The 24,617-nt window shown below is 48.4% G+C and overlaps 1 protein-coding gene across 1 annotated transcript in view; it reads left to right on the top strand.

Annotated features, from left to right (window-relative positions):
• The window catches only part of LOC142311866 (cholesterol transporter ABCA5-like), a 214,307-nt gene that overhangs the window by 62,195 nt on the left and 127,495 nt on the right, over window positions 1-24,617 (top strand). Inside the window, exons 9-10 of the mRNA XM_075350671.1 lie at window positions 1,039-1,186; window positions 8,151-8,316. Coding sequence (XP_075206786.1) covers window positions 1,039-1,186; window positions 8,151-8,316 — 314 coding nt within the window. The remainder of the gene's footprint in view (window positions 1-1,038; window positions 1,187-8,150; window positions 8,317-24,617) is intronic.

Genomic DNA, 24,617 nt, shown 5'->3' with positions numbered 1-24,617 from the left:
TATTTTTTGCAGGGTTTTTGCTGGCCGCAATCAGTTATCTGTCCTGTCCTGTCGTATCTATTAAGTCGGGCCTCACCTTTGCTAATCTGTATTTTCTATCTGTGTATTGTGTTTTCTTACATCACCGTTGTTGTATGTTGGGGGCTTGCTATTTCTTTGGGGACTGCTCCGAGGCAAGTTAGGATTCCTCATTTCTATCTTTGAGGTGTAGCAAGTTTGTCCGGCAGTGACAAGGTGTCTAGGTGTGTTAGGAATATCCCACTGCTACTTCTAGTGTTGTCTGATAGTTGGAAACTAAGCTGACCGCAATCCTCTAACTACTCTTGTGGTTTCGTTTTTTCCCAATTAATGGGATTTTTTTGATTGTCCACGGTTACCAGATCATAACACCCTTGTGTTTTAGTATTAAGACTTCAGTGTCTCTAAGACTCTTTGTTGCTTTGTGCACTTCGACCAGCCTATTATCTGTCTGAGGTGATCTGGACGTCTCCTGCCTGCAGTCCCAGTTCAGTCCCTCAGCTATCCATGGCACGCTTGCATCACCCATCTACTGCACCGACGACCCTGGCCAATGTGCCTACCTGGTCCTTGGGCTCAGAGGAGCCACCTCACCAAGTGAACGCCCTTGTGACACACTTCTATGTCATCAGCTCCCTGAGGTGCTACTGGCTGCTCAATAGGGCAGAGTGGGGTGCACCTGCACAGGTATGACACTCAACTGCGCAGGCGCAAGACTTTGAGCACTGTATAGATGATGTTGGAGACGTCATCCACTTTCATCAAGCTGGAATACTTTGTTTGGAGGTATGTGGGGAACTTTTGAGGGTAGGTACCCAATTTACAGGCTTTAAAAGATGATTGGCATGGTTTATAAGGTGTTAAATTTGCAACAGGTTCCCTCTAATTAATAAAATTGCCACCAAGTGCAGCCACAACTAGGGGCCGCTCGCTGTAGTCATATATATACGACTGATGTTCAATCCGATCCTGTCTATCCTTTGTCACTGCCCTTTTTCTGAATTTTGCTCTTTTTTTCAGACCGTACATATGGAACATGACTTTCAAGGCGTCCACTTCTCTGACATGATGAACGATTCTTCTCATGTCCTGTTCAGCTGCATTGTTCTCTTTGTGGACACCATTTTCTATATGATGTTGGCGCTGTATTTTGAAAAGATTTTGCCTGGTAAATAATGTAATGTGTATATGAGACTGTATATACACAAAACGGAGAATTAAAGGGGTATTCATATCTCAACAAGTGATAAGGCTGGCCACAGCAAAGACGTCTCCAGAATACAGAGTGCCGCCATTACCAGCCTAAGTGCATTCTCTCTAACTGCAGATGGAGCATGTGCACCATCTGCCTACAATATCCAGCCCAATACTGTAATGTTAATGCTGCTGTTTGAAATCACAGATAAAACTTACAAAAACACTATTGGTGCCACTAGACCCTTCATGTTTTAGAGGGAGTATAACAAGCCATCCCCTTAAAGAGACTATCATCAAAAGTGACTATTGCTTAAAGGGGTAATCACTTCTCCAAGAACCTATCCCAAATTTTAGTAGCTGTAATAATAATAATAGCATATACCTCTAGTTAAAAATGTTGTATATTTTTCCTGATAAGCTATGTTGCTTACCTCATGTTCTGGGCATTGCAGGACTTTAAGTATCCATTGTTATGAGTCATAGCAATCGGGGTAATAAGGGGTTAATAGCAGTGCACAGCTGCTACTAAGCCCTAGGTTAGTGTGATAGCAAAAGCGTCTATGAGATACCTGCATCACACTAACCTGTAAGTGAATGTAAATAAACACAGACACTGAGAAAAATCCTTTATTTGGAATAAAGTACAAAACACACCCTCCTTCATCTCTTTATTAACCCCCAACACCCTGCAGGTCTGGCGTAATCCACACGAGGTCCCATGCCGCTTCGGCTCTGCTACATAGCCAGCGGCAATAGAGCACGACCGCTGGCTGTGCAGACAATGACTGAGCCGCGATGACTGCATGGCAGGCAGATACTGTCACAGGCTGGGGGTGCGTGTGCCTGCAACCAATCACAGACGAGAGGACGGCCGATGTGTGGGGAAAACACGGAAAGCTGTGTGTATACGATGCACAGTACAGGAAGTGAATGTGCGACCCGGAAGCAGTGTGCCACCATGACACCGAGTCTCGGTAAGTATGAAACGCTGCTTTAGTTCTGTTTTTCTTTATTTTTCAATTATTTTCCCCAGTACCGGATCCGGATCGTGCACCCGGAATTCCGGATCCGGCCCCTGAAATCTTTGAAACCGCGCGGATCCGGACTTTTACAGTTTGGATCTGCTCAGCCATAGTTATGATTATGCCTATAGTGACAGGTAGCTTTTCTTAGTCATATCCATGAATACCTAAGCTACTGTAGGGCCCAGCAGATGAGTTCAGCATAATGGCCAATCAGGAGAACTATTGTACATTTCTAATTGGTACACCTACTGCATATTAGGATAGGATATTGAAGATGGAAATATCTCTTTAATTCAGGTTTATGAAATACTGTATATATATATACAGCTCTGGCAAAATTTAGGAGACCACTACAAAATTTTCAGTTTTTCTGATTTTCTCTTTATAGGTATATTTTTGAGTAAAATGTAAATTGTTCTTTTATTCTATAAATTACTGACAACGTCTCTGAATTTCCAAGCAATGGATTTTGTATTTACTTTCTGAAAATGAAAAATGGTCAAAATAACAAAAAAATGTATTGCTTTCAGACCTCAAATAATGCAAAGAAAACAAGTTCATAATCATTTACAAACAACAACACTAATAATGTTTTAACTCAGGAAGAGTCCAGAAATCAATATTTTGTGGAATAACCATGATTTTTAATCACAACTTTCATGCGTCTTGGCATGCTTTCTGAGTTAAAACATTATTAGTGTTGTTGTTTCTAAATGATTATGAACTTGTTTTCTTTGCATTATTAGAGGTCTGAAAGTAATGCATTTTTTTGTTATTTGGACCATTTCACATTTTCAGAAAATAAATACAAAATGTATTGCTTGGAAATACGGAGAAATGTTGACAGTAGTTTATAAAATAAAATAAAAAATTACATTTTACTCAAAAATCTAATATATAAAGCTGAGTGTGTGTGTGTGTGTGTGTGTGTGTGCGTGTGTGTGTGTTTGTCCGCTAATGGAATCTGCACCATCGCATTTACAATCACAAAATTTTGCACAAACACACCATCTGAGGCCTAAAACACACTTCCGCAAAAAAACGTACGTGTCTTACGGTCTGTTTTTCGGGTCCGTGTTCCATTTTTTTGGGGCGTTTCTCCGGTACGTATGGCATCCGTGTCATGGCGTAAGCGAGCTGTGTGTACGTGTAAAATGTCCATGTTTGTGTGTAAAATGCCCGTGTTTGTGTACGTGGAATGTCCGTGTGGAATGTCCGTTTGTGTGTTGCACAATGTCGTTGATACATGTCGGCTGACAGCAGAGTTGCGCGATGAGAATGAACTCGGGTGAACTTCACCCGACTTCATTGTCATGCCGCGGCTCTGTCTGTGTGCCGTGTACTGATTAGCGGTCACCTGTGAAGGATTCACCAATGACCGCTAATCCCCCGAGTGACTGAAGTGAGCAGCCCTCTCTCATACTTACCGCTCCCCGATCACCAGCGCGGCGAGGAACAGCTGTGCAGAGAATACGTGGCAATAATTACTTTGAAAATGCCGGCCGCTCATTAATTAATCTCGTATTCCCTGCTTTCCCCACCCACAGACGCCTGTGATTGGTTGCAGTCAGACACGCCCCCCACGCTGAGTGACAGCTGTCTCACTGCACCCAATCACAGCAGCCGGTGGGCGTGTCTATACTGTGCAGTAAAATAAATAAATAAATAATTTAAAAAAACGGCGTGCGGTCCCCCCCCATTTTAATACCAGCCAGATAAAGCCATACGGCTGAAGGCTGGTATTCTCAGGATGGGGAGCCCCACGTTATGGGGAGCCCCCCAGTCTAACAATATCAGTTAGCAGCCGCCCAGAATTGACGCATACATTATATGCGACAGTTCTGGGACTGTACCCGGCTCTTCCCGATTTGCCTTGGTGCGTTGGCAAATCGGGGTAATAAGGAGTTATTGGCACCCCATAGCTGACAATAAGTCCTAGATTGATCATGTCAGGCGTCTCCCCGAGATACCTTCCATGATTAATCTGTAAATTACATTAAATAAACACACACACCCGAACAATCCTTTATTAGAAAAAAAAACACTAACAAATTGCCTGGTTCACCAATTTTATAAGCCCGAAAAAGCCCTCCATGTCCGGCGTAATCCACGGACCTCCAGCGTCGCATCCAGCTGTGCTGCATGAAGGTGACCGGAGCTGCACAAGACACCGCCGCTCCTGTTAGCTCCACGCAGCTAATGAAGGGAATAGCGCGATCAGCTGTATTCAGCGTTGGCCGCGAGTAACCTCAGTGACAGCTCAGCTGATCGCGCTATTGCCTTCATTAGCTGCGTGGAGCTGACAGGAGCTGACAGGAGCGGCGGTGTCTTCTGCAGCTCCGGTCACCTTCATGCAGCAGAGCTGGATGCGACGCTGGAGGTCCGTGGATTACGCCGGACATGGAGGGCTTTTTCGGGCTTATAAAATTGGTGAACAAGGCAATTTTGTTAGTGTTTTTTTTTCTAATAAAGGATTGTTCGGGTGTGTGTGTTTATTTACTGTAATTTACAGATTAATCATGGAAGGAATCTCGGGGAGACGCCTGATATGATTAATCTAGGACTTATTGGCAGCTATGGGCTGCCAAATACGCCTTATTACCCCGAATGCCAATGCACCAGGGCAAATCGGGAAGAGCCGGGTACAGTCCCAGAACTGTCGCATATAATGTATGCGTCAATTCTGGGCGGCTGCTGACTGATATTGTTAGGCTGGGGGGCTCCCCATAACATGGAGCTCCCCATCCTGAGATTACCAGCCTTCAGCCGTATGGCTTTATTTGGCTGGTATTAAAATGGGGGGGGACCGCACGCCGTTTTTTTTAATTATTTATTTATTTTACTGCACAGTATAGCCACGCCCACCGGCTGCTGTGATTGGGTGCAGTGAGACAGCTGTCACTCAGCGAGGGGGGCGTGTCTGACTGCAACCAATCACAGGCGTCTGTGGGTGGGGAAAGCAGGGAATACGAGATTGATTAATGAGCGGCCGGCATATTCAAAGTAATTGTTGTCGCGCATTCTCTGCACAGCTGTTCCTCGCCGCGCTGGTGATCGGGGAGCGGTATGAGCCGGGGGAAGAAAAAAAACGAGCGCCAATGTAAGTATGACTGAGAATAGCAGAAAAAAAGGTAAGTATACTGAATTTAATTAAAAAAAATATAAAAATAAGATCGCTAGTGTAAAAACGCACACGCACGAAACGTGCTGAACACGGACATACTCCGTGTGCGGTACGTGCAGGCACGGACCCATAGACTAAAGCGGGTCCGTGCCTGCGTGCTGCCGGCCAAAAACGGACATGTTGTCCGTGTAGAAAAGCGCACACACGTACTTACCTCACGGACACACGTTCCGTGCGATTTTACGTGTGTGTGCCATCTACCATTGATTAACATGGGTCTCCGTGTCTACGTGTCTCCGGTACGTGCAAATACGTACCGCACACGTACAAATTACACGGATGTGTGTTGCGGGTCTCACTAAGGGAACATCACAGACTATGTTTTGACGGAAAAATGTAACCCCGCGCTTAACAGTTACTCTCCAAAAATCCTGCCTCCATTAAAGTCAATGGAGCTGCGAGCTATTAGGTTATTAATAGCAGCTGTGATTGGTTGCTATAGGAACAAAATAAATTGTTTGTACAAGAAGCTTATGTGGGAGTTAATAAGATGTCAGTGGGGAGACGGATAGGGAGAGACAGAAAGAGAGAGACAGAGACAGACAGCCAAAGAGACAGACAAAGGCAGACAGACACAGACGAACAGGGAAAGAGACAGACAGACAGGGAAAGAGACAAAGACAAGATAAGAGACAGGGAAAGGGATGAGACAGACAGGGAAAGAGACAGACAGGGAAAGAGACAGACGGGGAAAGAGACAGACAGGGAAAGAGACAGACGGGGAAAGAGACAGACAGGGAAAGAGACAGACGGGGAAAGAGACAGACGGGGAAAGAGACAGAGACAGGCGGGGAAGAAGACAGACGGGGAAAGACAGACCTGTAACGTGACAGACCTGAAAAGAGACAGACCTGGAAAGGGACAGACCTGGAAAGAGACAGACCTGGAAAAAGACAGACCTGGAAAAAGACAGACGGGTGAAAGAGACGGACGGGTGAAAGAGACGGACGGGTGAAAGAGACGGACGGGTGAAAGAGACGGACGGGTGAAAGAGACAGACGGGTGAAAGAGACAGACGGGTGAAAGAGACAGACGGGTGAAAGAGACAGACGGGTGAAAGAGACAGACGGTGAAAGAGACAGACGGGTGAAAGAGACAGACGGGGGAAAGAGACAGATGGGAAAAGAGACAGACGGGGAAAGAGACAGACGGGGAAAGAGACAGACGGGGAAAGAGACAGACGGGGAAAGATACATATGGGGAAAGAGACAGACGGGCAAAGAGACAGACGGGCAAAGAGACAGACAAGGAAAGAGACAGACTGGGAAAGAGACAGATGGGAAAAGAGACAGACGAGGAAAGAGACAGACGAGGAAAGAGACAGACAAGGAAAGAGATAGATGGTGAATGAGACAGACAGTGAACGAGACAGACGGGTAAAGAGACTGACAGACAGATAGAGAGAGACAAACAGACACAGACAGATACAGAGATAGAGACACACAGACACAGAGTTAGAGAGAGACAGACACAGAAACTGATACAGACACAGACAGAGAGACTGATACAGACAGACAGAGACACAGAGACAGATATCAGAGACAGACAGACAGAGACTGGGAGAGACAGTTACTATCCCTGGCAACGCCCGGGTACTACAGCTAGTATATATATATATAAAGAGAAAATTCAGAAAAACTAACAATTTTGCTGTGGCCTTTTAATTTTTGCCAGAGCTGTATATATATATATATATATATATATATATATATATATATATATATATATATACAGTATATATTATTTGTTTTTCTTTTGGGTGGTGGAAATGCTTTCTTTTAATAATAATATCTGTCTCATCAATAAAAATGACAAATATTGCAATTTACACATTACTGGGGCCTTTTTAGACTCTAACTTTCTGTTCTTTCAGGAAACAACACATGTACATTAGGAACAATGAATAGACTTTGACCCTATCTTTTGTATTGACGCATGTAATGAGCGTGTGCAACAGTCATTATGAAAGGAGGGGGACCAGGGCAGCTGTGACCGACTATTCTGTATGGTGGATGATCCTATGTTACCAGCTGTGTGTAGAGGTGTTACCTGTCATTGTAATCCTGTCTCTAGTGATAATGAGACTGCTGAAAAGGACAGGAAGTATAAGTTTAAATTGGACCCAGTGGCCAGTGTGAAAATTGAAAGATTACTAATGTTTTTTTTTAATAAAGGTCATGAAATGGATAAGAAAATATGCCACTTTTTTGTCTACATCCATGTAATGCAAAAAAACAAACAAACAGATTTAAACAATAGGTCATTTTCAAATGATAGATTTACATTGAATATGACCATGCACAAGGCAAGCCTACAGATTTTTGGTAGGACTGGCCAACCATCTAACATGTTTTGTGACATTTCCCACTATGACAAATGATGGGGGACAAGAGGATCAGGCATGTTGGATTTCATCCTGCCTAATCCTTTGTTCTCAGGTAGATCAGTTCCCACCAGCAGGGGCTGACTACCATATCATTAAGGACATGTGTGCCCACCTGAGCTGGATGTGCATGGAAGATAGGAGGAATGGCTAATAGCTATATAAAATGTATGGCCGCCTCAATGCTGACCACAGACATGAGGTGTCAGCAGATCATTGGTGCATTCATCTTATTTCTTATGTGTATGATTCTCAGCTGATTCTTCAGAATGTTTATGCACTGTATATGATGTGTGGTCCTCACTCTACATGTAAAGTAACTACTGAGTATTATTCCCACTAGATAAACATGGCAGGAGATATGAGCCATTCTTCTTCCTGAGATCTTCATTCTGGTCAAAAGGGAACCGGGCTCGACTAAGGTCGGAAGAAGATGGAGGCAGCGAGATGTCGGCTGGAGAATACGTAGAAAAAGTCTCTACAGACTTACTGGGGAAAGAAGCTGTGAGGTAAAGGCGACACATTTCTTGAGCTTCACTTTGTAGAGGAGCACCTGCCCAGTTCGGTCCGATCATGTCTCCCATATTGGTATGAATACTGACAGCAAACACTAAGGAACATCGATAGAAATTAGGGGGGAATCCAAACATCAGTCGTGCCTAAAATTGAGAATTTAACAATTGTTTTGCAGTGTAATTTGAGAACTCAGATGACGCTAACATAACCAGAGATAAAATGTTTAGAGCAAAACTGCTGACTGTGTCCAGAGGGGTCTAGAAGAAATGGTATAAAGCTACTCTATATGTAGAAAAGTATTAAGACACATGCTTTAATCACTGACCTCCATTTCCTCATTCAGTCTCATTGCCCCAGTGTATGAATCCATCCCCTTCCCCCCCCCCCTTTCGGTGTATAACATGCTCCTTGCCTCCCCTATGTATAATATCCAGCCCCATTTCCCCTGGTGACTAACATCTGTCCCCTTCTATATAACATCTGGCCAGTCGCTCACTTGTGTATAACATCTGGCCACATTGCCCCTGGTGTATAACCTCCAGCCCCATTGCCCCCTGTGTATAATCTCCGGCCCCATTGCTCCCATGTATAACATCAACCCCTCGACTCTCCCCCCCAGTGTATAACATCTAGCCCCTTGCACCCCCTGTGTATAACATTCGGACCCTTGTATATGACATCCAGCCCCTCGCTCTCTGGTGTATAACCTCTGTCCCCATTGCCCCTATGGTATAGCATCCGGACCCTTGCCCCTGGGGTATAACATATGACCTCAATTTCCCCGGTGTCTAATATCCGGCCCCTTCTATATGACATCCGGCCCATCGATCTTTGGTGTATAACCTCTATCCCAATTGCCCCCTTTGTATAACTTCCGGCCCCATTGCCCCTCATTGTATAACATCCGACCCCTCGCTCCAGGGGTATAACATCCAACCCCTGGGATATAACATCCTGACCCTCGCCCTTGGGGTATAACATCCTGACCCTCACCCCTGGTGGTATAACATCCGACCCCATTTTCCCCGGTGTCTAACATCCGGCCCCTTGTATATAACATCTTGCCCCTCACTCACTGGTGTATAAACTCCGGCCCCATTGCCCCCAGGTGTATAATAGCCGGCCCCTCGCCCCACAGGTATAACCTCCGACCCCCTCCATGCCGTCTTCCATTTAAAACAAGTGACAGAATGGCTGGTGGTGCAGAGCTCACTGATACCAGCGTGGTCCTGTAATAGGAGCTCCCAGGGTAACAAGTCCGTTCATGACATTTCTTTCTCCTAAATGTTCCCCAATCACCTGTGAGTGATATTATTGAGCAGTGGAAGGAACCGCAGCAACTCAGCCACGAAGTTGAGACCCTGCAACATTACAGAGTAGGTGGCCAAGTGTTGAGGAGCAGAAAAGTTACCAACGCTCTGCTGACTCCATAACTACAGAGTTCAGACCTTCTCTGTTAACATCAGTACAAACACTGCACCCACTGGGAGCTTCATGGCCAAGCAGCTTCAGCTGTACATCACTAAGCACAATGCCGAGCCATATATCACCAAGCACAATGCCCCCGTGTATAATCTCCTGCCCCATTGCCCGGTATATAACATCCGTCCCCTCGACTCCCCCCCGGTGTATAACATCTGGCCCCTTGCCCCCCTGTGTTTAACATCTGGCCCCTTGTATATAACATCCGGTTCCTTAATATGACATCCGGCCCCTTTTATATGACATTCGGCCCCTTGTTCTTTTGTGTATAACCTCTGTCCCCATTGCCCCCTGTGTATAGCTTCCGGACCCATTGCCCCCAGTGTATAGCAGCTGTCCCCTTGCCCCATGGGTATAACCTCCGACCCCCTCCATGCCGTCTTCCATTAAAAACAAGTGACAGAACTGCTAGTGGTGCAGAGCTCACTGATACCAGTGCGGTCCTGTAATAGGAGCTCCCGGGGTAACAAGTCCGTTCATGAAATTTCTTCCTCCTAAATGTTCCCCCAATCCCTTTGAGTGATTATTGAGAAGTGGAAGGAACCGCAGCTACTCAGCCACGAAAGTGGAGACCCTGTAACATTACAGAGCAGGGGGCCAAGTGCTGAGGAGCAGAAAGTCTTGCGAGGATAATTTGCATATTCCCAGTGCCTTCTGGGATAAGTGAAGAGTCACCGCGAGCTCAAGGAGAACCGGGTTTTGGACGTTACAGCCGGAAGGAAGACTTCTGAAAGCCAGGGAAGTAGTCTTGCGAGGATAATTTGCATATTCCCAGTGCCTTCTGGGATAAGTGAAGAGTCACCGCGAGCTCAAGGAGAACCGGGTTTTGGACGTTACAGCCGGAAGGAAGACTTCTGAAAGCCAGGGAAGTAGTCTTGCGAGGATAATTTGCATATTCCCAGTGCCTTCTGGGATAAGTGAAGAGTCACCGCGAGCTCAAGGAGAACCGGGTTTTGGACGTTACAGCCGGAAGGAAGACTTCTGAAAGCCAGGGAAGGAGTCTTGCGAGGATAATTTGCATATTCCCAGTGCCTTCTGGGATAAGTGAAGAGTCACCGCGAGCTCAAGGAGAACCGGGTTTTGGATGTTACAGCCGGAAGGAAGACTTCTGAAAGCTGCGCGCCTAGCGGCGCGCAAATTTTAGCCTGTCTTCTTCATTGTGAGTGAGCAAAGTGTGAGCAAAAGTAAGTGTGAGTAGAATTGTTTGTATTTAGTTGTTTCATTACTTAACATTTGTTTAGTGCTATCCCCATTAGAAAATGTGCTCCACTATTGCTAATGCGATCCAGTGTACATCTTGTCTCATGTATGCAGTCCTTGAAAAGCCGTTCGAGGGTGCATACTGTTGCTCGAGATGTGCGCAAGTTGCACGTTTGGAAGCCCAGATACTGGATCTAAATGAGCAGCTGGCAACTCTGAGATGCATTAGCAATATGGAAAGGAGTCTGCTGCTCACTGAGCAGCAGCTTGCTGGGTCAGATGTGGGGGAGGATCGTAGTAGGGAGCGGCAGGACGGTGAGGTAGGTAGCTGGGTGACAGTTAGAAAGGGGGGTAAAGGGAAAAGTGCTAGGAAGGCTAGTCCTGAACTGACACACCCCAATAGGTTTGCAAACTTGGCAGATGAGGGGGATGTCATTACAGGGGTAGCATTGCTGCAGCAAGGCATGACCTCTGAATGCCGGAGGAGTGTCTGCTCCAGTAAGGGGGGGAATAGGAGTGCAGGGCAGGCAAGACAGGTACTGGTAGTGGGGGACTCAATTATTAGGGGGACAGATAGGGCAATCTGTCACAAAGACAGGGATCGCCGAACAGTGTGTTGTCTTCCTGGCGCTCGAGTTCGGCACATCGCTGATCGGGTTGACAGAATACTGGGAGGGGCTGGGGAGGACCCAGCGGTCATTGTACACATTGGTGTAAGACCTGTTAACATTTATATATATATATATAGGTTAAAAGACTGTTTGGTGGACTTCCTTGTGTTATGCTGCCACCTGCTGTCAAAACAGAGAACAGCGGGAAAAAGTCCTGCTGCTCAAGTGACTAGATTGAGTCTGGAACAGGAGGAGGAGGAGTCTACATGTGGCTGTTTGGCAGGGAGGAGTGTGCTGGAGTGGGCTGTAAGATAGAAGGCCTCAGTCTGCCCTGTTTTTCCGAGGTCCAAGTACCTCAGAGTGTTGCGTGGTGTCCCCCCCAAGACACAGATCCAAAGAGGCTGAATGTGGAGCGAGGAGCCAGACAGCACGTGCAAATTACAAAATTACAGATCCAAAGAGGCTGGATGTGGAGCGAGGAGCCAGGCAGCACGTGCAAGTTACTGACCCGGGACAAAGACTGAACTTTAGAGGTGTGTGCCAGCGGAATACGGGCCCCAACTGTGACGAGGTACCCCACGCTGAAACCTGCAGTTAAGTGTGCACACTACTTTTAGTTAGGGACAGATAGGAAAAGACTCTGCACTGTGTTATACGAGTAAGGTAACAAGGGTTTTTTTGTTTAATAAGGATTTCTGTGTTTTGCTTTTGGGAGTACAATCTGAGGCTTCCCACCCTTGACAAGTTATTCAAAGTAGTTGTATGTATATTGCATTATCTCTACTGCTGTGCACATTCCCGCTTTTCTCCCCTTCCCACACTTTTCCTCTACCTGTGTTGTGCAATACATTATTAAATTAGCATTGATTAACCCCCGTGGTTCCGTGCAGTCCTTGCGTATCCCGTTACCTGCAGGTTATTACATTTGGCGTAGTCGGCAGGATATGCAGGCTGGTACGGAACAATGGACGGACAGGGGGGTGTCGCTGATGGAGGTGTACTAATACAACCTGATGGGGGAATACCAGCAAGGCAGCTGTCCCTGGGGGCTATGCTGACCCATATACCAAAATTTACTGGCAACAATGTGCCTCTCCATGACTGGGCGCAGAGAGTGAGGGGCATGTTGAGAGTAGCAGGAGTGACTGCAGAAAATCAAGGGGAGATACTGTTGATTGCCCTTGAAGGCCATGCTCAAGAGACTATTTTATTGCGCCCTGAGAGTGAACGAAAGACGTTAGAGCAGGTGGTGAAGATTCTTGAGAGAGTGTATGGCGGGAAACCAGAAGCAGGAGATTTACAGGCGCAACTGTTCTACAGGCTGCAGGGTGAAGAAGAAGGTCTGCCACAGTATGCAAATGCACTCCAGAGAATAATGAGACAAATGCTTACAGCAGAGCCAGAGCTAGCACAAACCCCGGTTATGCTGACCGTACCCTGCGAGATCAATTCCTCCGCGGATTACATAACCCCAAGATCAAAGGTGCCCTCCGTGAACGGCTCAGGGTAGAAAAAAAACTAACTTTCCAGGAAATATTGGAAGAAGCAGTCTCCCGCACACAAACTGAAAATTGCGACCCGCAGAACGCCTTGGGTGAAGTTTTTATGCATAAGGTAGTCCCGGGTGAGGAAAACCGAGAACCGAGCCAACTTGAGGCTAAAGTCGATCAGTTACAAGAGACGGTTACTGCTCTACAAGAGTTGCTGAAGAATATGCAAGCCCCGGCGTCAGAAGTAAGAACGACAGCACCGCGATCAAATACCCGCACGCATACCTATCAAGAAGAGAGGGGACAGATCGAGCAGAGACGACCGAGACCCGCTGGAGACTACCAGTGTTGGAACTGTGGAAATCGGAACCATTTATTCCGACACTGTCCGGAGAGGAAGACGTCGCAAGAAAGACCGCCGTTAAACTAGTGCCTCCCTCCATGGATGGGCACATGGTGGGGAGACCAACTGAGCTTAGAGAAAACCAACGCCCTGAAGATATAGCAGCCTGCACGCCGACGATCACAGCCGAATTTGAAGGGAAAGAAGTAAAATGCCTGATGGATACTGGGTCCCAAGTGACCACCATGCCAGAACAGTTCTTCTACCAACATTTTGGACAAACTGTATCCATTGACAAAGGGGCACATATCAAACTGAGGGCTGCAAACAATCTTCCCATTCCGGTTGTAGGGGTCGTGTGGATGAACATACGTGCCTGTGGCCAGAACTTAGGCAAAAAAGGGATTGTGTTAACGGAGGGCCGGTACGACAGAGAGGTGCCAGCTATCGTGGGCATGAACGTCCTGAAAGAATTAGACCAGTTGCTCTTCAACAAGGGGGGCTGTGATTACTGGAAGACGACAGTTGCTAACAGGCCTGCCCAAAAAGTCTTCCAACACCTTATCCGTGCCCGAGGACTGTGGAAGAATGGTGGGAGCCGCTACCCGGTGGGGAGGGTTCGAGTCCCAAGACAGACAACAATTACTCTACCTCCAAATCGTGAGACAGTCCTCACCTTGCCAGTCGGGGCCCACCGTACACTCGAGGGGATGGAGGTGTTGGTGGAGCCTTACCGTGGTGAAGAGAACGGAGACGAACCGTTGGTGGCTCGCACTTTAGCAACAGTAAGAAATGGAAGGGTCCCTTTCCGTTGCGTGAACACCGGTGAACAGGCCTACACCTTGACCTCGGGAGTTGTTCTGGCCCATGTCTACCTGGCGCCTGAAGAGGTGGCGGCTGCAGAATCGATTGAATTGCAGCCCATGGCAGGGGAAGCCTGGACTTGGGCTCTTTCTATGGAAAGAAAAGAGAAACCCACTGATCAATGGAACAGTCGCGTCATCTTAGGGCAGATGGGAGTGGACCTGAGCCCCTTCGATTCGGAGCAAGCCCAAGCCATAGAGGACTTTATTTGGGAGAATCAAGCCACGTTCTCCCGTCACGCAGAAGATTTCGGCTGTACTGACAAGATTCAGCACGAATTACCCACAGGAGATGCCCCACCGATCAGGGAAAGGTACAGGCAAATACCCCCAAAGTACTACCAAGAGGTAAAAGAGCTTTTGGCGCAGATGCTGAAGAGCGGGGTGGTAAGAGAAAGTCAGAGTCCATGGGCTGCCCCAATCGTGCTGGTCAAGAAAAAGGATGGGTCTACCCGCTTCTGTGTTGACTACCGCAAGCTTAATGGATGCACGGTTCGTAATTCCTACCCTCTGCCCCGGATAGAGGAGTCCCTGTCGGCGTTGGGAAAGGCACGTTACTTCTCCTCCCTCGATCTGGCCAGCGGATATTGGCAGGTCCCTGTGGCAGAGAAAGACAAGGCCAAGACCGCATTTATTGTACCCATGGGACTCTTCGAGTTCAATCGCATGCCGTTTGGACTAAATAATGCCCCAGGAACTTTTCAGCGCCTCATGGAAAGTTGCCTTGGAGACATGAACTTCGAGGGCACATTGATTTACCTGGATGACATAGTAGTGTATTCTGCAACCTTTGAGAAACATCTAGAAAACCTGGGCCAAGTGTTTCAGCGGTTACGGGCCCATGGGCTTAAACTAAAACCAAAAAAATGTCAGATCTTTCAGGAAGAGATTGAATATCTCGGACACAAGGTGTCGGAAGCCGGCGTACAGCCCTTCGATGGGAAAGTGAGAGCAGTGCTAGAATGGCCCACACCCAGCACAGTGCGGGAGGTTCGAGCTTTCCTGGGGCTAGCCGGATATTACCGTCGCTTTATCAAAGATTTCGCGAAGGAGGCAGAACCTTTGCACGAATTGCTCCGAGGCACTGTGAAAGGACTGTTACGGGGGGCTGTCTGATAATAACCGAAAGGAGTATCAGACAGTCAGGGTCCACCGTGCAAAGACTTTGCTGCAGACTATGGCAGAGTGCAATACCTCTGTTAACTCACAGAAGGATATAATAAGTAAGTAAATATAATAAGTAAAGCAATTCTTCCCTTACTTGGAGGGTGTGTGGAATGATCTCTGTTAATAATCACAGAGACAAAGGCAATGTGTGCGAAATGGCACCTACCTAGGTCCGCTCTTCTAGTGGTGCAAAAGAGACGAACAGCAGCATAAGCCGCACAAAGCTCCTACCTGCGTTCGCTCCACTAGTGTGCGAGGACACGAACCACTAGATATGGCACCTGCCTAGGTCCGCTCTTCTAGTGGTGCAAAAGAGACGAACAGCAGCGTAAGCCGCACAAAGCTCCTACCTCTGTTCGCTCCCCTAGTGTGCGAGGATACGAACAACTGCCAGACGCAGTATAAGGAACGTTACCCTAGCGGCAACGTCCACCTACGAGTAGAATCACAAGGCCCAGCCAGACCATGTGCCTCAGGCACCTGCCTATGTCCGCTTCCCTAAGAGGTAAGGATACGGACAGCAGCCGAAGCTGTAAGGTATAAGAACGCTACCCTGCCGGTAGCGCTCACCTAGCATAGACAGAGGAATGCCTAGAGGAACGCACACAGAGCGTCTACTCATATGCATGAACCAAGAGGACTGAGCACCATGCGGTGTGTGTCAGGGTCTTATATAGACTCTGTGCCTCATCCAAGATGGAGGACACCAGAGCCAATCCGCTGCCAGAACGACAGGAGTGACGTCATGCTGGCCTATCACCGAGCAAGACGTCACAAGCACATGACCAGCGACCAATCGGCATAGAAGGTGTCAGAGACATGTGACCTCGTGTCAGCGATGATGTCACCCGCACATGTGCAATGGCTCCAAGATTGGACTTAGTCTCCGGCGCTCGCACATGTGCAGTAGCAAGAAATCTGGACTTAGTCTCTAGCGCTCGCACATGTGCAGTAGCAAGAAATCTGGACTTAGTCTCCAGCGCTCGCACATGTGCAGTAGCAAGAAATCTGGACTTAGTCTCCAGCGCTCGCACATGTGCAGTAGCAAGAAATCTGGACATAGTCTCCAGTGCTCGCAGCAACCGTAACAGTACCTCCCCCTCAAGGGTCCCCCTCCCGGCGACGCAGGTAATCGGCAACTAAGTCGGGAGCATGGACAGCCTCCTCAGGCTCCCAAGAGCGATGTTCCGGGCCATAGCCCTCCCAATCTATCAAGAAGAACCTGCGCCCTCTAACCATCTTAGAACCAACTATGGCTCGGACCTCATAGCTAGAGCGAGAGGAATCAGAGGCAGGAGAGTGCACTTCACGAGCGTGAGGTAAAATAGCCGGCTTTAGCAGTGAGACATGGAATTTGTCATGAATCCTAAGATGGACAGGTAACTTCAATTGATAGACTACAGGATTTACCTGTCGAAGAACCTCATAAGGACCCAGGAAGCGAGGAGCAAATTTGACAGAGCTCACTCTAAGTCTCACCTGTTTTGCAGAGAGCCACACAAAGTCCCCTGGAGAAAAGACAGGAGCCGGGCGACGAAACCGATCGGACACCGTCTTCATACGGTCCTTAGCTGCTTGGATCGACTCTTGAGTCCGATCCCAAACCTCTCTGGCATTAGTTGCCCAGTCGGCCACAAGAGGAGGAGGTGCAGCAGCGGGAAACGGTACCGGTACCCTAGGGTGTTGCCCATTATTGAGTACGAACGGTGTCTGCCCAGTGGCCTCAGCCAGCGAATTGTTAAGGGCAAATTCTGCCCAGGGTAGGAGGGAGGACCAGTTATCGTGGTTCTCAGCAACAAAGTGTCGAAGGTATATAATCATAGATTGATTGGTACGTTCAACCAAACCATTAGTCTCCGGATGGTATGCCGAAGAGAGATTCAACTCAATTTGCAGAAGGCTACAAAGATCTCGCCAGAAACGGGAAGTAAATTGCGGGCCTCTATCACAAATGATACGATCTGGCATCCCGTGAAGCCTAAAGACATGCTTGAGGAATAGTTTGGCTAGTACCCTGGAAGATGGGATTCTCGATAACGGTACGAGATGAACCATCCGGGAGAAATGGTCCGTAATGACCCACACAAATCTATGTCCCTGTGAACATGGAAGATCACCCACAAAGTCCATGCCTACCACCTCCCATGGTCTATCTGGCACTGGTAAAGGATGCAAGAGCCCAGCCGGTCTCTGCCGTAATGGACGGTTGCGAGCACACGAGTAGCAGGAACCGACATATCTCTTGACGTGGCTGGCTAAGTGTGGCCACCAATACCACCTCTCCAGTAACTCTCGTGTCTGCCTAATACCAAAATGCCCACCCACCTTTGAGGTGTGGGCCCATGACAGTATATCATTCTGTCGATCAGGCGGAACAAAGGTCTTGCCCGGTGGGATTTGGTCTAACGTCACAGGGGAGAGCGTATGAAAAACCCTGGAGGGAAGGATAAGACGAGGTTCGTCAATCTCTTCCTGGGTAGAAAGCATAGAGCGAGACAGGGCGTCTGCCTTGTTATTCTTACTCCCAGACAGATAGTTGATGGAGAAGTGAAAGCGGGAGAAAAACAAGGACCAGCGGGCTTGGCGAGGATTCAGACGCTGAGCGGTTTGTAAGTACGTCAGATTCTTATGGTCTGTATAGACCTGGAAAGGATGTTTCGCTCCTTCCAGCAAGTGACGCCACTCCTCCAAGGCTAATCTCAAGGCGAGCAGTTCCCTATCCCCAATGGTATAGTTTCTCTCTGCCGGTGAAAAGGTTTTAGCAAAGAAAAAAAACACGGCCTTTTTCTACCTGCACCGTTCTTTTGATACAAGACCGCACCAGCACCCACTGAAGAGGCATCAACCTCTAAGAGGAAGGGCTTATTCTCATCGGGTCTTTGAAGAACGGGAGCAGTTGAAAAGTGTCTTTTTACTGCCTCAAAAGCCTGAGATGTCTCAGTAGACCAGGCTTTGGGATTAGCACCTTTCTTAGTCAAGGCCACCAAAGGGGCCACCAAAGTAGAAAAATGGGGTATGAACTGCCTGTAATAATTTATGAATCCTAAGAAGCGTTGCACCGCCTTCAAGGAATGAGGTTCGGACCATTGCAGGACAGCAGAGAGCTTCGCAGGATCCATAGCCAGACCCTCTTGTGAGATAATGTAACCCAAAAAAGGCAATGAGGACTGCTCGAATACACATTTCTCGAGTTTAGCAAACAATGAGTGCTCCCTTAAACGGGAAAGGACACGAACGACATCCTGACGATGAGTCTCCAGATCAGGAGAAAAAATCAGGATGTCGTCTAGATACACCACTACTGAGGATAACAGTAAATCCCTGAACACATCGTTTACGAAGTCCTGAAATACTGCGGGTGCATTACATAACCCAAAAGGCATGACGAGGTATTCATAGTGACCGTCTCGGGTGTTAAAAGCGGTCTTCCATTCGTCACCCTTTCGAATTCGTACCAAGTTATACGCACCCCGCAGATCCAACTTCGTAAAAACTTGAGCTCCTCTCAGTCTGTCAAAGAGCTCCGAAATTAAAGGTAATGGGTATTTGTTCTTTATTGTGATTGCGTTGAGACCCCTGTAATCTATGCAGGGACGCAAATCACCCTCTTTCTTCCGAACAAAGAAAAACCCAGCTCCCGCGGGAGAGACAGACTTACGAATGAACCCCTTCTCTAAACTCTCTCTTATATAGGTCGACATGGCCTCCGACTCAGGTATCGACAGGGGGTAAACCCTGCCTTTAGGTGGAACCGAACCTGGGATAAGGTCTATGGCACAGTCATACGGCCTATGGGGTGGAAGAACCTCAGCACCCTGTTTGGAGAACACGTCAGCGAAATCCAAATAGGGTGTAGGTATGGGAGAGAGATCAGTTGATGCAACCGCAACGACCTTAGGTGGTAAGGGAAGACATCGGGACTGACATTTCGAACCCCAACTAATAATGCTGTCAGACTCCCAGTCAATGTGAGGAGCATGAGTCCGAAGCCATGGAAGACCCAGAAGGACGTCGTCTATACCCTCAGGCAAAACAAGAAAAGAAATCTCCTCTATGTGACCCTGAGACAGGGAAAGGCGCAAGGGAACTGTCCTCAATGTAATGGAGTCAGACAACATAGTTCCATTAACAACACGGACAGGAATAGGCGCCTCTAACATGATAGAGGGAATATTGTGTCCCTTTACAAATCCTGAGGACACAAAAATCCCGTCAGCTCCGGAATCCACAAAAGCCATAATAGGCCATGTATTCTCAGATAACGAGAGCTGACCTGGGATACAACACTTAGAGGGTGCAGAAGACGTCTCTAGTAACCCCCCTCTAATGGTTACTAGGCCAGGGAGTTTCCCTGACGACTAGGACACTTGTTGGCATAGTGCCCAGCCTGACGACATACGTAACATATAGGAGGACCAGACTTGCGTAGTCTGGAGAACGTATGACCTAACTCCATAGGAGTGGGAGATGTTTCAGATGCTGAGGAAGATGGTAGTGGACCCTCAACAACTGGAATAGCCCGATGCTTAGGGCGTGAGGAAGAGACCTCGAGTCTACGTTCCTTATGGCGTACATCGATCCTCGTTGCTACTGTGATCAAGTCCTCCAGAGAAGCAGGGACCTCACGAGTAGCAAGGGCATCCTTGACATAGCCTGCCAACCCTCTCCAGAAGATAGGAATCAACACCTTCTCTGGCCAATCTAGTTCTGCCACCAGAGTTCTAAAAGCAATGGCATAAGAACTAGTGGATAACGAACCCTGAGATAGATCTAACAGTCTCAGGGCCGCATCATGGGTAACCTGCGGACCCATGAATACCTCCTTAAGAGCATCAAGAAAGTCTTGATGTCTCAGAGTAACCACATCAGAGCGCTCCCATAGGGGAGTCGCCCATTCTAAGGCTTTGTCCTGAAGTAAGGAGATGATAAAGCCTACTCTGGACCTCTCCGTAGAGAAGCGAGAAGAGTTGACCTCTAGGTGTATCTGACACTGACTAATGAAACCACGACATGATCTGGCATCGCCAGAATATCTGTTTGGCAGAGCAAGTCGAGGATCATGTGCAGATGTCACCATGGTCTGAGGTTTATCCTCTATACTCTTGAGCCGTGACTCAAGTACTTGTATGTAACGGTGTAACTGCTGATATTCTGCCATAACTGCCAGACCCTTGGCTCAGTCCTAATGTTACGGGGGGCTGTCTGATAATAACCGAAAGGAGTATCAGACAGTCAGGGTCCACCGTGCAAAGACTTTGCTGCAGACTATGGCAGAGTGCAATACCTCTGTTAACTCACAGAAGGATATAATAAGTAAGTAAATATAATAAGTAAAGCAATTCTTCCCTTACTTGGAGGGTGTGTGGAATGATCTCTGTTAATAATCACAGAGACAAAGGCAATGTGTGCGAAATGGCACCTACCTAGGTCCGCTCTTCTAGTGGTGCAAAAGAGACGAACAGCAGCATAAGCCGCACAAAGCTCCTACCTGCGTTCGCTCCACTAGTGTGCGAGGACACGAACCACTAGATATGGCACCTGCCTAGGTCCGCTCTTCTAGTGGTGCAAAAGAGACGAACAGCAGCGTAAGCCGCACAAAGCTCCTACCTCTGTTCGCTCCCCTAGTGTGCGAGGATACGAACAACTGCCAGACGCAGTATAAGGAACGTTACCCTAGCGGCAACGTCCACCTACGAGTAGAATCACAAGGCCCAGCCAGACCATGTGCCTCAGGCACCTGCCTATGTCCGCTCCCCTAAGAGGTAAGGATACGGACAGCAGCCGAAGCTGTAAGGTATAAGAACGCTACCCTGCCGGTAGCGCTCACCTAGCATAGACAGAGGAATGCCTAGAGGAACGCGCACAGAGCGTCTACTCATATGCATGAACCAAGAGGACTGAGCACCATGCGGCGTGTGTCAGGGTCTTATATAGACTCTGTGCCTCATCCAAGATGGAGGACACCAGAGCCAATCCGCTGCCAGAACGACAGGAGTGACGTCATGCTGGCCTATCACCGAGCAAGACGTCACAAGCACATGACCAGCGACCAATCGGCATAGAAGGTGTCAGAGACATGTGACCTCGTGTCAGCGATGATGTCACCCGCACATGTGCAATGGCTCCAAGATTGGACTTAGTCTCCGGCGCTCGCACATGTGCAGTAGCAAGAAATCTGGACTTAGTCTCCAGCGCTCGCACATGTGCAGTAGCAAGAAATCTGGACTTAGTCTCCAGCGCTCGCACATGTGCAGTAGCAAGAAATCTGGACTTAGTCTCCAGCGCTCGCACATGTGCAGTAGCAAGAAATCTGGACTTAGTCTCCAGTGCTCGCAGCAACCGTAACAAGGACCAAAAGCACAGAAAATTTGCTGGGGACCAAGACAAGCAGAAGCCTTACACCAATTGAAAGAGGCCTTGGTTAGCGCCCCTGTGCTTGCCTATGCAGACTATAACCTCCCCTTTCGGTTGTATACAGACGCGAGCCTCTACGGCCTGGGTGCAGTACTGGCCCAGGTACAGAATGGTACTGAACGGGTGATTGCATATGGAAGTCGGACGTTGCGAGAAGCTGAGCGCAACCCCGAGAATTACAGTTCCTTTCGGTTGGAGTTACTGGCACTAGTATGGGCAATAACCGAAAGGTTCTCGGAATATCTCACGGGAGCTCAAATTGAAGTCTATACGGATAATAACCCCCTGGCTCACATCTCCACCGCCAAACTGGGAGCAATGGAACAGAGGTGGCTGGCACGACTCTCCAGATACAATTATCATGTGCAGTACCGCTCTAAGCATGAAAATCAGAATGCGGATGCCCTTTCTCGTGTTACCACCGAAGCCCCAGTGGGGGAGAGAGATGAACAGTTGGAGGAAGACGAAATTCCGGACTTTAGTAAATTCACCACTCAAGTGGTAGAGGCTCGTATGCTGGAAATTACGTCGGGCACGACATCACGCCTGCTTGGCCAAACCAGAGAGGAATGTGTGAAAATCCAGTCATCTGACCCAGAACTGCTTCAAGTGAAAGAGTGGGTGATCCAGCAGCGCAAGCCTAGAAAGGAAATACGGGCCACGCTGTCGCACGTGGCCCTCCAGATTCTCAACCAGTGGGATAAGCTGTCTGTGCAAGAAGGGATGCTGTATCGGAAGGTGCACCTAGCTACAGAGTTGGAAGTACGGTGGCAAGTAGTGATACCCCAGAAGATGGCAGTACCATTGGCCCGAGAGGCGCATGAGAAGGGAGCCCATTTCGGACCGGAAAAGACTTACCAGTGGTTGCAAAGAATAGTATACTGTCCTCAGATGCTTCGGGCAGTGGAGAAGGCCTGTAAACTGTGCCGTTCCTGCGAGTTAAGTAAGGCTCCTCCACAGCAAGCACCAGTACAGACTATTGTAACCAAAGAGCCGTTGGAAGTACTCATGATCGATTATCTCAAGATTGGCCACTCCCACCGGGGCTATCAGTTCTGCCTTGTGATGACAGATCACTTCTCCAAATTTGCGGTGGTGACGCCCACCAGAGATCAGACGGCTGAATCAGCTGCTCGAGCCATCAGTGATGACTTTATCCGGGTGTACGGCTGCCCCAAAAGAATACATTCTGACCAAGGAGCTTGCTTTCAGGGCAGTGTCATGAGAGAGCTGCAAAGGATTTACGGAATGCAGAAGTCAAGGACTACGCCTTATCATCCACAGGGCAACGGAGCCTGCGAGAGATTTAACCGGACCCTCCTACAAATGCTACGCACGTTGGAGGATGATCGTAAGAATCACTGGCCCGGCTATCTCGCAGAACTCGTGTGGGCGTACAATAATCGTGTCCACTCCACCACTGGGTACACCCCATACGTGCTACTGTTTGGAAGAGCCGGAAGAGGCATTGAAGAGCTGAACCTAGCTCCCCCCGAGATCAGTGAAGGTCAGAGCGTAGGTTCCTGGGTTGATTGTCACCGTCGACGGCTGGAGACTATCCATCGAATTGTCACCAAGCGGTTGCAAGAAAAGACACACCCGCAGCGGAAACCTGTGTGTGAAACCCCGTTCTTACCAGGAGACAGAGTACTAGTTGCAGAGAAACACCCGAGACACAAGTTGAGCGAGCGCTGGAAAACAGAGCCGTACATTGTGATCAGAAGAATCTCGCCCCATGGATCAGTATACGAAGTGAGAGGTGAGCAAAGAGGCGATACCCTCATCCTGCATCGTAATATGCTGAGGCCCTGCTATTCAGAAGACAGGACCAGACAAAGTACCTCGGAGACGGTGCCCGTGCCTGTTCCTGTTACCTTCGAAGAGGGCTCTGACGATGAAGAATGGTGGCGGGCCCCCACCAACCCAGCAGACTGGGGGAGATCCACACCCCCATCCGTTCAAGACACAGGTGCCACCCCTGCAGAGCAGGAGTCACCAATCGCCAGAGATGGGGACGAGAATACTGTACTCCCTGATACGGCGCCGACGTCTGGCGAGTTAGCTGTGGTGCCACGCCGGACTGAGCGGGCTAATGCTGGTATTCCCCCTGATCGGTACTTGGCAGATGAATTTGTGTGTTCTGTCACTGAATCCTGTTTTACGACATTGGCTCCCAAGCAACAGGTTGTGAAGCAGGGCAGGAGTTGCCACCGTGTGCCCCTTTGCAGAGTGCCTCAGGAGTGTATCGGCCGGGACGGCCGAGGTTAAAGAGGGGGGGAAATGTAAGACCTGTTAACATTTATATATATATATATAGGTTAAAAGACTGTTTGGTGGACTTCCTTGTGTTATGCTGCCACCTGCTGTCAAAACAGAGAACAGCGGGAAAAAGTCCTGCTGCTCAAGTGACTAGATTGAGTCTGGAACAGGAGGAGGAGGAGTCTACATGTGGCTGTTTGGCAGGGAGGAGTGTGCTGGAGTGGGCTGTAAGATAGAAGGCCTCAGTCTGCCCTGTTTTTCCGAGGTCCAAGTACCTCAGAGTGTTGCGTGGTGTCCCCCCCAAGACACAGATCCAAAGAGGCTGGATGTGGAGCGAGGAGCCAGACAGCTTGTGCAAATTACAAAATTACAGATCCAAAGAGGCTGGATGTGGAGCGAGGAGCCAGGCAGCACGTGCAAGTTACAGACCCGGGACAAAGACTGAACTTTAGAGGTGTCTGCCAG

This window comes from Anomaloglossus baeobatrachus, chromosome 5, assembly GCF_048569485.1.
Source record: "Anomaloglossus baeobatrachus isolate aAnoBae1 chromosome 5, aAnoBae1.hap1, whole genome shotgun sequence".
Taxonomy (NCBI): Eukaryota; Metazoa; Chordata; class Amphibia; order Anura; family Aromobatidae; genus Anomaloglossus; species Anomaloglossus baeobatrachus.
Note: the sequence above shows the minus strand (reverse complement) of the source record. Positions and strands in the feature narration are given on the sequence as shown.